Source organism: Anser cygnoides, chromosome 1 (assembly GCF_040182565.1).
Source record: "Anser cygnoides isolate HZ-2024a breed goose chromosome 1, Taihu_goose_T2T_genome, whole genome shotgun sequence".
NCBI lineage: Eukaryota > Metazoa > Chordata > Aves > Anseriformes > Anatidae > Anser > Anser cygnoides.
The window spans coordinates 13,591,494-13,605,889 of record NC_089873.1 but is presented as its reverse complement, the minus strand read 5'-3'; the positions used below and the strand labels follow the sequence as shown (position 1 = coordinate 13,605,889).

The window sequence follows — 14,396 nt, the reverse complement described above, 5'->3', positions numbered from 1 at the left end:
TATATATTACTTGTGGAAGGTTGGAGGATAGTACAGTCATAAGTATATTGTATTTCACCTACCTGTTTTCATTTGAGCAAAGTTGTTTCATACATATCTGTCTGGTTTTCTTTGTTTCTGTACGTGTAGTCCCGTGAGGTTTCGGTTCTATCAGAAATACTCAGATATGCAGTGGGCCATTGATAATTTCTATCTGGGCCCTGGTTGTCTGGAAAATTGTAGAGGTCATGGAGACTGCCTCAAAGAGCAATGCATCTGTGATCCTGGATACTCGGGTCCAAACTGCTATCTGACCCAAACACTGAAGGTAATTTTACTGCATGTTTTAAAGAGTGAATTTTGACATGTTTTTGGCTGAGAATGAAAAAAAGGGAAAGGGAGAGAGAGAATCGCACTGGAAAATTAGCTTTGATTCATGACAGTCTGAAGATACTCAAATCCACTTTCAGTCCTTTTATCATTTTTAACAAAACTACAGTACTACAGTATCCAAGAACTATTTTGTTCATTTTCAAATAACACTGCCCAATAAAGCTGTGATAAGGTTCACTGTTCATCTTTAGATTATCATTAGACAGAATTCATCCTTGCACACATGATCATTGATCAAGACCTGTAGAAGGATTGTCTTTATCATGTTAGAGCTTATTGAAGCAATGAATACAAGAAAAATCTTGAAATTTCACCACAGTACAAGTTTTGCTGGGGAGAAATTATAAAATAATAATATCTACCATACACACTGGATATGTGGAGTGGTGTTACATAGTCTTGGATGACCATAGTTATGAATTAGACCCATTCATTTGCACATGGAAACTCTAATGTACTGGATTGCCTCCCAAATATGTTAAAATCTAGCCCTAAAATATTTCCATATTTAGCCAATCCAGTTCATCTATGTTCATTAATCCTAGGAAAAAGAAATAATCTTTACAGTGTTTGTGAGTCTTTCAAATACATTTAGAAGATCAGTTCCAGCTCTGGCCATCAGAAAGGCTTACGATCATAATTACTTGTGCTTTATGTTAAACACCTTCATTACAGACTTTCCTGAAAGAGCGCTTTGACAATGAAGAAATTAAACCAGATTTATGGATGTCCTTAGAAGGAGGAAGTACTTGTACTGAGTGTGGGATTCTAGCAGAAGACACAACTCTCTATTTTGGAGGTGCTACCGTGAGACAGGCTGTCACGCAAGATCTGGACCTGCGGGGTGCAAAGTATGTCATGTTACCATGTCATTTCAATGGGGAACTCTGTTAAATGCTCACAAAGCAGCAGGCAATACAGCTTGTAGCTCAAAGAATTCCTAAGCCACCACAAGCAGAGCGTTATCTCAGGTAGACACTAATTAGATTATGATTTAATTTGCTACAATGTCCAATGGAGCAAAGGTTTGCATGGCACTCAGGGAGGATGGTTGCAGCATTTCGGAGATGTTCTTCAGTACATTTGGGTCCTCCAGTGTCTCACTGGAGGATTTTCTGAGGATTTTTGGAGAAGTGAGTGGGAATCATTTAATATTCCAGAATTGCCACAGAAACTTCTTTTCACTGAAAAACAAGTTGGCGGAAAGCATGAGGTTCTCTGAATATATGATAGTTCTTGGTGGATTGGTAACACAGGGAGATATTTACACCCCCAAGTGTAGACCCAGAAGACAGGGGTGAGGTAACATAACAGTTGAGATAGCTGTCACTGGTGGTAGAGGCCATAAGGATGTGTTTGGCAGAAATTCTCCCTGATGGGATCTGTGAGCCACTGTGGCCAAAGCAAGAGGTGAACAGCATGGAGTCTAGCTTCCCTGAGTCCCCCACATCATTAGAGGTGAAAGGAGTCTAAGGGGAAGTGGTGGCATCCAAGGACAATCTCCACTCAGAATCACCCTCTGGTGCTCTCTGCATCTCACCACTGATTACACCAGAGGCCTGAGACGTGAGAATACCTCCCTGCAGTGCTTGGTCTTGTCAGCATTTACACACATGACTAGCTTTTCTCAGACAGATTCCCACTGAAAAATGAAAGTAAATGGGAAACAGCATGCTTGAGGAGATTGTGAAGTTGGAACTGTGGCTTTTTTCATTTAAAAATGTCTGTTTCCCAGAGGTATATCTGACGTGGCAATGAGAAGCAGGGGAGTCCTCATGCCCTGCCAGAGCCAGACCTAGAGATGTGGTGAACAGGGGAAGGTGATGCGCAACTAATGGTGTGGGGGAAGCTGCAGTGCTCTTAGCACGGCTAGTAACACCATGCTTGCTGTCAGAAAGGTCTCCATTCCCTACTGTTTTTTGGACTCAGCTACCAACTGTGTCTTGTTTGTCAAGAAACTGATGCTTTTAGTTGAGTTGTAGACCAAGGCCCACCCTGCCACAGTGGAAAGGATGGCCCTCCATGCCCCGGTGAAGCAGCAGGTCCCCTTCGCCAGGAACATCCTAGAGGCAGCAATGCCTGTCCTGCAAAGAGGCAAGACACTGCTGTCACCTGTGCACCACTGGCTCCACTCCTGAGGCACTAGCGTTGTCTCCCACTGAGTTCAGAACATCACCTCTGCTGGTCGGCCTCTCCTGTGGGCCCATACAAGACCCGTTCCATTTGCATGAGGTAGAAAGGGTGACTTAACTGGAGAGCAATGAAATAACATCAGTTTAGACAAGTTAAGGACATCACATAGAAGACAACTTCTGCATCTTTGTCCCTTGGCTGAATGGCTTTAAAGAATTCTATTTTTCAGCAAAAATTCATCAGATCACATAGCCTTTCAAGTAGGAAGGGGCCTCAGGAGGTCCCTAGCCCAACCTCATTCTCAAAGCAGGGATAACTGTGAATTTAGACCAGGCTGCTCAGGGCTTTGTCCTTCTGAGTCTTGAAAAACTCCAAGGAGAGTGTTGAGTTAACCATCAGAGTAATATTTTTTTCCTTTATATGCAGTCAGAACTTCCTTTGTTTCAATGCACAACCACTGTCTCCTGGTCCCTGCCATGCCCCACAGCAAAGCTCTGCTCTGCCTTCCTGATGACTTCCCTGTAGGCTGCTGTCAGATCCTCCTGAAGTCTTATCTTCTTTAAGCTGACCAAGCCTAGGTCCCTCAGCCTCTCCTCTCAGGGCACATGCTATAGCCCAGACAATTTAGGTGGCCTCCAATGACTTTACCTCAGTTTATCAACATTTTTTATGTCCTTCATTGCTGCCAGGGCACCTTGTTAAATTATGTTTAATCCCCTTTCCACCAGGACTCTCAGGAAGCAATTAGCAAAGCTGCTCTTGGCCAGTCAGTCCCAGTCTGTACCACAGCAGGGGGTTAGTCCCTCCCACGAGGAGGACATTGCATTTGTCCTTGTTGAATTTCATGAGGTTCCAGTGGGAATTATAAGGCAATGTTTTTGGAAACCTTTGTTCTACTTGTACATCAGTGTTACTTGCTTAAAAATTTTGAGCATTTTCAGCATATCTGCTTACAGAAAGGGAACTTCTTGATCTGTACAGATCTTTAACAGTTGTAAACCTGTACATTTACCCTTAGATTTCTACAATACTGGGGGAGAATTGGGAGTGAAAACAACATGACAACATGCCACAGACCAACTTGCAGAAAGGAGGGAGTGCTGCTAGATTATTCCATTGATGGAGGCAAGTACATCTTGAAGTTTCATCTAAACTACAGCCATATTCAGTATTTAAGCATCATAAATATCTGAGAAGTCATCATAACAATCCAAAATAATAAGATAGGTATTTTTGTCCTTGTAATGTTCTTCCTCCATCTAAAAATTCCATCTATTGCTCAGGAAAAGTTTTCAATAATCCCCCTCCTTGATTTTAGTTATCAGTGGCTTCTAGCCAATTTGATTGCTTTATACAATTACAAAATTGCTCTTGTAATGAGTACAGTTGCGAACTACCCTTAGAAGTTAAGATTTGCCTATTGGGAGAACATAGCTATTATTTCTGATTTCCTGCTGTCTCCCTGAAATCTTTTAGAATATTCTACCTTAAGCTTGTTTTTATTACTAAATCAGCGTCTTTTCATTCTAGGGATAAGCTGGACTTTGCTTCATGAGATGGACTACCAAAAATATATCTCAGTCAGACATGACTACATCCTGCTCCCCGAACGTGCTCTGACCAACACAACCCGCTTGAGGTGGTGGCAGCCTTTCACCATCAGCAATGGGATCGTGGTTTCAGGTCCAGATCGGGCACAGTGGGCTCTGGATAACATACTTATTGGGGGAGCAGAGATCAACCCCAGTCAGCTGGTAGATACATTTGATGATGGTAAGAGGCTATGACAGCTATTCTATTGTATACCATGATCTTATTTGAGAAAAGCCCTATGAGCTTGCAAGCACACTTTTTCTTCTTTTTTAACATTGCAAAGTTTGTGTTTTGTAGACTAGTACTGTTTCTATTCAATTCTTCATGCTACTAATGGAGATGTCTGTATATATATATGCATATATATATACACAAGTACATTTAGGTATGTTTGTGTAAATATATGGACATATCTATAAGAAGGCTTTTTATTTTCAGTCCAACTCATTTCATTTAAATTCTTGGGTAGGGAAGTTTTATTTAATCATATTTTAAAAAATACTATTATTTAAACGTTTTAATTACCTGTCTGGAGCTGATATTTATACTATGTCTGCTAGTAGCTTACTTATTGTGTGTCACAACAGCTAGTGTAGATTTAGTGTTTATATCGCTAAAGTACTGTATCTAGTGATTCTGTGGATTCATTACTAAACCTTGATGTTTCCTGAGACAATACAATAATTGTATTTAACTCATGTTAATAGAAGGCACCTCTCATGAAGAAAACTGGAGTTTTTACCCTAATGCAGTCAGGACTGCAGGGTTCTGTGGAAATCCATCGTTCCATCTCTACTGGCCAAATAAGAAAAAGGACAAAACACACAACATCCTGTCCTCCAGGGAGCTTATTATACAACCAGGATACATGATGCAGTTTAAAGTAAGAAATGTTCTCTCTCTACAAAGTAAATTTTGTAATGAAAAATCATCTAATTTCTCTCCAGAAGTTCTTCTTCTTCCAGCTAGGAAGCACAACTGGATGAATATATAATGATTTTATATTAAAATATAGGAAAATTTTCAAGTGTAGGTAACGGGAACCTGAAAGGTTGCATGAATGTGAGATGTCAAATTCTTCTGACTGTCTATATGCTTTGGGGGTTACTGAGAGAGATTGGCAGTTTAATCCCTTTCTCCAGAAATTACTGGATCGTCAGACAGAGTAAGAATTATTTTCTAAGTTGAGAATGCATGGCATGCAGAATATGCCATTTCCCTCACCTAGTGAATAAGCAGAAAAGGCAAGGTAGATGTGGGCTGGAAAAGAACTGGCATATTGAAAATGCAGGAGTGCTCATAGTAGAAGTACCCCTTTTGCTTACTTGTGTCATGGGAAGTGATCTAAATAATCAGAGAAACGTTTCTGAATATTTTGCTTTGTTAAAGTGGAATTCTGAATAGACAGAGGCAATAAGAAAACACCTTTGTAGTTGCTGGCAATAAGAAAATACCTTTGTAGTTGCTTCCCAGAAATGGGCCCTTCCCCAATCACTATGTCTTAAATAAACCAGGAACAAACATAAAAGCAAGGTTATAACAATAGTTGTCTCTTTCCTTGTTTTTTTGTGTTTTTTTTTTTTTCTTGGTCTTCTCTTTGACAAGACAGCTCCAGATTTTTCCATTTTTGATCAAATTTTCACCTTTTCTCAACATTGTTGCCTATTTTATATTGACTAATATACTCCCTCAAAGCATTGCTTCCCCCACTTACACAGCATGCCATCTCTAAAGGAATTACATAAAAGAGAAGTCTCACATACTATTTCCTACTGCATGCCAAGACCCTCCAACCTGCTTATTTTGCCCAGCTTATCATCTTTTTCCTCTGTTTTAAGGGCAACATTTAAGATAACCCATCAACATTGAGTTGTTTGTATTACTGAGCTGTCATTGCAAAGTGTTTTTCTCCAGACTTTCTCCTCCTTTTTCTTCACCAGTCACAGCAAGGATTTTATTTCTAAACTAAGAACTCAGCTGTAGTGCATGGCTACCATTTGGTGCTGAAATTCTTAAAATTTAGCTTTTGTTACCTATTCACTACTATATATTGAGTACGGTAATCTTTCTATTCTAACATGGCACAAATATGTTTATTGCTCTAGATATTCAGAATAATTCAGTTGTTAAATTTTATTGACTTGAGTTCACACCCACATTTTTTCATTATGAGTTATAAATTTCATAGGTGATTAATACAAAGCTCAGTATTTCACTTCCTGAAACGCTGAGGAGCTTCCACGTCCTGGTGCCTCGGAAACAATATTTCTTTAGATATATAATTTCAAATTTAGGAAATTAGTGTCAGGATTCTGTTTGAAAATAACAATGAGGTAAAATTAAGTAAAAGCAGTACCTGAAGTATTGTGTCTTTTGTTTTCCACCCTCTTTTGATAATTATTTTCCAACATATAAGTTGACAAACTTTTTTATACAGCCTGTAAAGAAAAAAAAAAAAAGCAGCACTTCATCATATATCACATTAAATGTCTACCTGACTTGTTACAGCAGCCAATTTTCTTTATGCTATAGATCGTGGTTGGCTGTGAGGCAACTTCTTGTGGCGACCTCCACTCTGTGATGCTGGAGTATACTAAGGATGCAAGGTAAATGAGAGCAGAATATATAGACTTAAAAAAAATAGTATGAAATTAAAAACCTCAAAATCTTTTATTTATTAAAGCATTCACTTTGATGTTCATCTCGTAACAGGATCTGAACAAATCCTGTTTGCAAGCACTGGGATTTGTGTACATAACTCCCGTAAATTCTCTTTATAATTTATTCCAGATGCTGACAGATTCATAGCATTGAGCTTGCAGTTACAATCATGAACATGTTCCTGTTAAAAATGTGCTCACAGAAAGCCACATTCACAGGAAACTGTTGTTTTAGTGGTACAGGACTGTACATTTAGGACCAAACTGTAATCAAGCGGAGGTTACTTAATTCTGATTTGGTCTGTAACTGACAGAAAAATTAATAACACTGTTTCCTGTGCTGTAGTATAATATTGCATTATGATTTGTAAAAGTGAAGATATATTCTGTGCTTAAATGTTTGTGGGTAAACATGGGGCATGGAAAGTCTTCCAAGGCTGCACCAGGGTTTCACCTTCTCACCTCTTGTCTATGTGTGGCTACAAAGCATGGAAACTATCACTAACAATCTATTGGTTTTGTTTAGTAAGACAGGCAATGCCGTGACTTTAGAGATTACCTTTCATTATTCTTCCAGTTGTTCTAAGAACATATTTTTTTGTTGTTTTCTACAGGACAGATTCATGGCAGCTCGTTCAGACACACTGTCTTCCTTCCTCATCTAATAGCATTGGCTGCTCACCATTTCAGTTCCATGAAGCTACCATCTATAACTCTGTCAACAGCTCCATGTGGAAAAGAATAACTATCCAGCTGCCTGATCATGTCTCTTCCAGGTAGGTTACCAAAAGGTCAGCTCACTGTGGGCCTGTAAAATGTCAGCTGTCTTGCTGGCACTGTCAGCTTTGGAACAACTGGTGAATTAAAAATGCTTCTTTATTGCTGGATTTAGATCTGATACATAATTAATTATTTTTGAGAAAGCTTTTTGTTAATAGAAGTGTCTACTGCCGATAATGTAACAGCCACCCATTCAGGTTTGGTCTGTCTTTCTAGTTATTAGTCACAGCTCTTGCATACAACATTTTTCATTTCATCTGCTACTGGCCTATTTGAACATCACTGTACAAATGTGTTTAATTGCTAGATATCATAACATCGTATTTGGGTTTTGACATTTGCAGTGCAACTCAGTTCAGGTGGATTCAGAAAGGAGAAGAACTAGAGAAACAAAGCTGGGCAATCGACCACGTGTACATTGGGGAAGCATGCCCTAAGCTCTGCAGTGGTCATGGATATTGCACAACTGGAGCCATTTGCATTTGTGATGAAGGATATCAAGGTTTCATTTTTTCAATTTCTTTCTTATACATCTGCTACAGTCTAATCTAGCTCAAAAGTAAACAAAAGATATAGACAGAGTGATATATCCTGTCTACATTTATCACTGGAATGCTTGAGTAACAGACTATAAATTCATAATTTGGCAGGGCTGCAAGTAACAACTACTCCCTTCCTTTACTCTTCCTGGGTTGAATCAGTAGTCTCGGCTGTCTGGCACTGTATTTATAGTCCATTCAGTCCTCATGGAAGGCACGATGTGGCTACACGCTTACCCAGACACGGCTTTCACCCCTGTATTCCTTCCAATGGTGCAGTCACTCCCACTCCCAGGGGACGTGTACATGGGATCCAGACATTGGTGACTGGCACCTGCAAGGGATTCAGTTCTGTGCCCTATCACAACAGACCGTTCTGCTCTACTGCTGCAATTCAGATGAGCAGATGTCTAATGGTACCCGAGTGTCCTCAAGAAATTATAAGTGCTCTGTGGGAGTGGAGCCGGAGTGTTTAGAGACTTCCAGGACAGTCTCATAACTTTATGAGATCAGATTCTTCCCCAGTTTTAAAGGCATTTCCCTTCAACCACCAATTTGAGGTTTCCCATGTTGGCACCAGTGTAAAACAGGAGAAACCTTGTTGCAATATTTGAAGTTACACTGCTGTAAAAAATAATAGACTGGCAGCCTTGATTTCATAAAAATGAATATTATACAGCAATGTGTGCACTATTAATCAATCTGCTGAAACATATTCAGCCTGTAGTCACACTGTATACTGGGCCCGTAGTCACACTGTATACTGTAACTTGAATGTAATTACAATGGACTGTAACTGAATTTTCCCAATTCTTTTGATTTTTGTGTGTTTTATAACTTCACTGTGTCATTTCTAGGTGATGACTGCTCTGTTTTTAGCCACGATCTCCCCAGTTATATTAAAGATAATTTTGAATCTGAAAGAGTCACTGAAATAAACTGGGAAACCATTCAGGGGGGAGTGATAGGGAATGGATGTGGACAGCTGGCACCCTATGCCCATGGAGATTCACTCTATTTTAATGGATGTCAGATACGACAAGCTGTGACTAAGCCTCTGGATCTCACCCGAGCAAGGTAATACTGTGAGCATAAAATGCTCTTTCAGCAGCTCATGAGAAATGAAATTATTCCTATGCATGTGAAGCCATGTGGGCCATGAAGAGGATGGACTAACTTGGCTCTACCGTGCAGTCAGATGTGGCTGGCAGATAAACATTAGGGTTGGCAGAACGCTTTGTGACTTTCATTTGGGAGATGGAGAGTGAGGAGGAAGCCATGTCAGGTGAAAAGGTCAGATGTTTTCATCATGCCCAACAGAGCACTGCCTAGTAAGCCAGAACTGACGATGAAGCCATTGGCAAAGGGTGGATACCAGACTGTCTGGACCAGTGCCTGATCTGATAAGACAAATCCCGTGTTTGTATGTGCCTCCATGGCAGTCATGAGTAAAGATGCTATTAGCAATTATGGACTGATTTTTCTGTTTCAGTTGTCAAATAAAATTATATTCACCTGGCAATGAGCAGGAGTATCTTTTTCATCTATTAAGTCTCTATGGCCATAGAAAAACAAATGTGACCAGCCTGTGCTGACCCTTAAGAGAGTGACAGTTTTCTGGATTGGTTTTGTATTTAGCTGTCAAACAAATGATTAGAAACAGGGTGAATCAGCAGCTGGGCCAGATATAAATCAGACACTTCATTTCTTGCCTGAACACCTAGGTAGAATATTAGAAATCTTTTAGACTCTTTGTTCAACCTTTATTTGCCCCTTTTTAGCTTTTCATACACTCATTTGCATATTTATTCTGCTTATGTATCTCAGTTTTGTGAAGAAACATTGTAAAATTGTATCTATTGCCTTCAAATATATTGAAATATGTTATGCATAGTAAATTATTAGTTTGAAAGGAGAGCTGTGTTTTAGAGACTTGAGAACAGTTTATTTTGCCCTGTTAAAAGTACTGATTCTTGAGAATCCTGAATTTTTGTAATAACTGCAATAAATCTGGAAGTGCTGTTCTTTGTTTAATACTTTTTGCATATTGAAAATACCTTATCTCTCTGTGTTTTACAGCAAAATCATGTTTGTTTTGCAAATTGGAAGCATTTCACAAACAGACAGTTGCAATACCAATCTAAGTGATCCTAACACGGTAGACAAGGCAGTGCTCCTCCAATACAGTGTAAATAATGGAATTACATGGCAAGTAATTGCACAGCATCAGCCAAAGGACTTCATACACGCCCAAAGAGTGTCTTATAATGTTCCCCTGTGAGTACCTAGTCGCATTTCATTACCTCTAAATGCACAAGATAGATTTCTGCTAGGAAAGGCTTTATCTTTGCATCACTGCAAGAAAAACAAAAGGTTGGTAGGAAGGTAGGCAAAGAAGGAAGCTTAAGTGGAAGGCTGATATTAAAAATGTACAGTGTAGTCTTCAGAAAATTTTTTGGAAAAAAATACCAACAGAATACTTGTTCGGAAGATAAGAGGAAAAAAAAAAGTATTTAATTCGTCCTTCTGTGTGTGCATTTTTCACCATTAAAGGTTTTGTGCTTATAGCATGTTGATGTGCTGGGGTGTACAAACAATGCTTTGGCTTTGCTCTCAGTTCATGTTGAGGGTTAGACAGAGAAGTGCAAGACTTTGATAGTCTGGAGCTCTCACAGTCTCTTGTGTTTGTGACGACAGGGAGGCACGAATGAAAGGAGTCTTACTGCGCTGGTGGCAGCCCCGTCACAATGGAACAGGTCATGATCAGTGGGCTTTGGACCACGTAGAAGTCGTCCTGTGAGTATCAGCTTCACCTCATCCCACCCCATCTCAGAAAGCACTGAAATACCTCCAGCATGGCACGAGTGTTAAGCTCAGTAAGAATCGTTTTGGCCCAGGGAAACCTTTGAAAATCAGTCTTTGCTAATGCTTTGCCCTGGCAGCAACCAGCAGCAGTTAAGATGGTCATGAAATAAGCAGCACAGCAGGGTTATGTGTTTTGTCTCGTGGAAAAACACAGGAGGGAAAGCGGGGCTTTATCACCACCAAGTATTGGTGTGTTCCTGTAATGCAGCGATGACTGTGAAATATATTGTGCTGGAACATAAGAAAGGATATTTCTGTTCAATGCTGTGCTGCCATATAAAGTTGATTTATGTCCTTTTGAAGATACAAAAGTGTCTGCTGTATTGCTCTTTGCACAGAGTAATGTTGTTGTGCCTCTGAAAAATTTGCATTAGCAACTAATGCCTTATTCATTTCCTTTTTTAGTAAGAAGGATACTGTTCAGAAACAGGGTTCACTATATCAGGTTCCTATGGTCCGAGCTCTATATTCATCCCCTTGTCAAGATTTTACCAAGTAAAGTGTCTTCACCCTCTTGATTCTCCCATTATTGAGATGGGTTTCGCACGCAGCTAACCCATTTTTTCCTGTGTTACGTCACAAAGAGATGACCTGCTTTTTCTCTAACAATTTAGTTCCAGTAGAAGTGAAATGCTAGTGGCTTCACGGGAGGGAACTCATCGCTGACAGTGGTTGGCAGAGAGAGGCGTGCCTGCTCCATAGATAGGTTCAAACATTCCTTTTATTGAATAATTTAAAAACCAACAATGAAGAAATTAGGCTTGGATAACATCCAGACTGTGTAATTATAAGGTTTCTGTCTTTAAATCTGAATTATCACAGACACTGCAAGTAATGTTTTGTAACAATAGCAAAGTGGATTATCTGATTGCTAGTTAGCCCTGTTCTTCCTTCCACCAAGCAGCACCAGCTTGCATGGCACTCATATCAACCCCAAGCCAAACTGGTCCCAACACTGAGTAACTGTACACGCTCTGCTGCTTTTACACACCTTGCTGGGCTCTGCTTCCATAACATTAAGCTTAAAGCTTGAAGGAACAGAGGGATGGATGGGATTCCTGGCTTAGTTCATCAGTGGCTGTACGATGCTGCATCAATAAAGATATGAAAGCATAAACCTGCAGGAAATGTTTAGAAAACCACGGAAATGGGAACGGCTAGCTATAAAATATTCACATTTCTTTCTGCCTTTCACTTAAAAAAAAAAAATAGAGAGAAAAAACAGATGGGAAAAAAATAGAGCATACTATTATTACCCATCAATCCAAATAGGAATGAGTTTTTAAAAAGGGATTCTTAGGCTGAATTCTGAAGAACTTCTTGGACAATGAGATTTGCCAAGTTGTGGTCTAAACAGACAAGTCAAGTGGTAACAATTCAATCACAAGATCCATTTTATACTAGAATGGAAAAAGCAATAGAAATGCTACAGCAGGCAATCACACCTTGCCTAGGGAAGGAACCAGATGGGCAAGCAGTGCCTCCTTCTTTCTCTTCTTCTTTGTACATAGATGCTCCCTCAGGCGGCCTGGGTTTTCCTTCAGCTCTGCCACTTCACACTGGTCACTTTACCCCTCAGCACTTCAACTTCTTCACCTGTAAAACGATGAAGATGCTGTGACATTGCCATGGAGTACTTCCAGGCATGCAGAAGGGAGCCTGGATCAGTGTCTGTTAGCACTAACCCTAGGCCATCCTGCACACACCAGGGCCACCAAGGTGTTAAGCTGCACTATGAATACTAGGGATAGGACTTACATTTAATTCTTCATATTCTTACATTTTCCAATGACCAGTGTGGGCCTTAATCTCTGAACTTCCCGGGATTTTCAATGGTTGAAAGACAAAGAAGGTGGGCAAGGAAGAAGAACCGTCTTAGAAAGGCCAGTGTGTAACTGCAGAGAGGCTCAGCACCCCATAGCAGACAGAGGCAGCCTGAGCTCCCAGACCACACTGCCTGTCTGCCTGCCTCTCCCAGCAGCAGTGTAAGGGCCCTTCAGATGCCCGAAGGTACCTAAAATACTAAGAAAAGCTCCTGTGAGTAGGAGCAATGTGTCAGCAATCCTGTACTTTCTGGACATGTTTTTCTTCATTGTCTGCTCTTTTCTTTCACCCACTGTAAATTTTCTTTCACCTACTGTAAATCCCCATACAATTTAAACTGAGAAGAAAAAAAAAGGGGGGGGGGTTAGAAATGAAGGTGCTGGAAATGTCAGGCACAGAAAGCCTGCCTGCCCCTGGGGCAAGTAAGCCAACTCACCGGGTTAGCTCTTTCATAAGAGGCAAGGAGGCGCTGTCCCTTGGGTGCTCATCCACCCATGTTCCCAGAGAAAGAGCAGAGAGTCACGGCCTGAAATAAAATCATTCAGTGGGATGATGTAATTACCACTTTCCATTCATTTTATAGGGAGTCAGTAGGTTTCTGCCTTGGCTTATTCTTCCCAAAGCAGAGACACTTTAGGAAACCTCTGTGACTCTCAGGTTGGAAATAATCCCTGCTGGCTCTCTGACCTTGTCTCAGAAAGCCATGACTCCAGCCATCCCTGGCTCCAGGAGCTGTTGATGGTCTGTGTCTAACACAGTCTGCACTCTGTGCTCTTACAACCCTGCCACTCTTTCACCTGAAAGAGACTCCAGCTAATGATCACAGACATACGGCCCACCCTGGCTACCATCCCCATTATCCTCTCTGGCCCTGTTAAAAGCCTGCTCACAGACGTCCTAGATTTTCACACTTTTTCCTGCTCTGTGTACCCACGTCACTTCAGCAGGCAAGCCTCTAACCTGTGTGGCGTTATAGCAAGGAGCCAACCTATACCAGGAGGTGTGGTTCTGGGTGCAGAGAAATTCCTGGTTTTCCATACGTCTCATCCTGTCAGCCCACAGGGTAGGGGAGGAAACACAAACATTTTATTGAATCCTCTAGGTGCTACCTGTCGGCTTGGCTGTCTGCAGACCCAGAGGTGGGCAGAGCTGCACACCCAGGTGCTCTGCCAGCCTCTCCTCAGCCCAAGGACAAGTCAGCAGTGCTCTCCTTGAGCAGAATATGGGCCAGAGCAGGAAGGCAAGCAAGGAAATCACCTGCCTGCAGGGAGAGCGGGTCTGCAGGGGTGTAGCACAGCTAAAGCTTTTCATGATTTCATTCCCCACCCAATGTGGGGAATGTCTCTGCTACCCATTACATTCCTCCCCAGAGGCTGTCCACCCCAGGGAAAATACGTGAATACCTGTTTTCATGGTTCAACTCTTCTTAGCAATCCAAGGATTTGAAATTAGTTCTGTCATTAGCCCAGCTGCTGAGTCATAGCACAGATAAAGCCTACAGTGATACATAGCCAAGGTCACAACACTGTTCAGTCTAATTGACTGAGTCAAGGGACATCATCCTCTTACCAGCAGACATGTTTTCAGGATGCAATTTCTTTGTTTCCCTTTTTGCTGGAGGAAAAAAAAT

General features: G+C 40.9%; 1 protein-coding gene across 2 annotated transcripts in view; it reads left to right on the top strand.

Moving 5' to 3' along the window:
* Positions 1 to 14,396, top strand: part of RELN (reelin) — a 293,331-nt gene that overhangs the window by 271,605 nt on the left and 7,330 nt on the right. For both annotated transcript variants that reach the window (XM_066986910.1, XM_048068408.2), the window contains exons 53-63: positions 130 to 307; positions 1,048 to 1,223; positions 3,524 to 3,630; positions 4,036 to 4,278; positions 4,806 to 4,981; positions 6,631 to 6,704; positions 7,373 to 7,534; positions 7,883 to 8,040; positions 8,935 to 9,154; positions 10,157 to 10,354; positions 10,775 to 10,873. In XM_066986910.1, the coding sequence (XP_066843011.1) occupies positions 130 to 307; positions 1,048 to 1,223; positions 3,524 to 3,630; positions 4,036 to 4,278; positions 4,806 to 4,981; positions 6,631 to 6,704; positions 7,373 to 7,534; positions 7,883 to 8,040; positions 8,935 to 9,154; positions 10,157 to 10,354; positions 10,775 to 10,873 (1,791 nt within the window). The remainder of the gene's footprint in view (positions 1 to 129; positions 308 to 1,047; positions 1,224 to 3,523; positions 3,631 to 4,035; positions 4,279 to 4,805; positions 4,982 to 6,630; positions 6,705 to 7,372; positions 7,535 to 7,882; positions 8,041 to 8,934; positions 9,155 to 10,156; positions 10,355 to 10,774; positions 10,874 to 14,396) is intronic.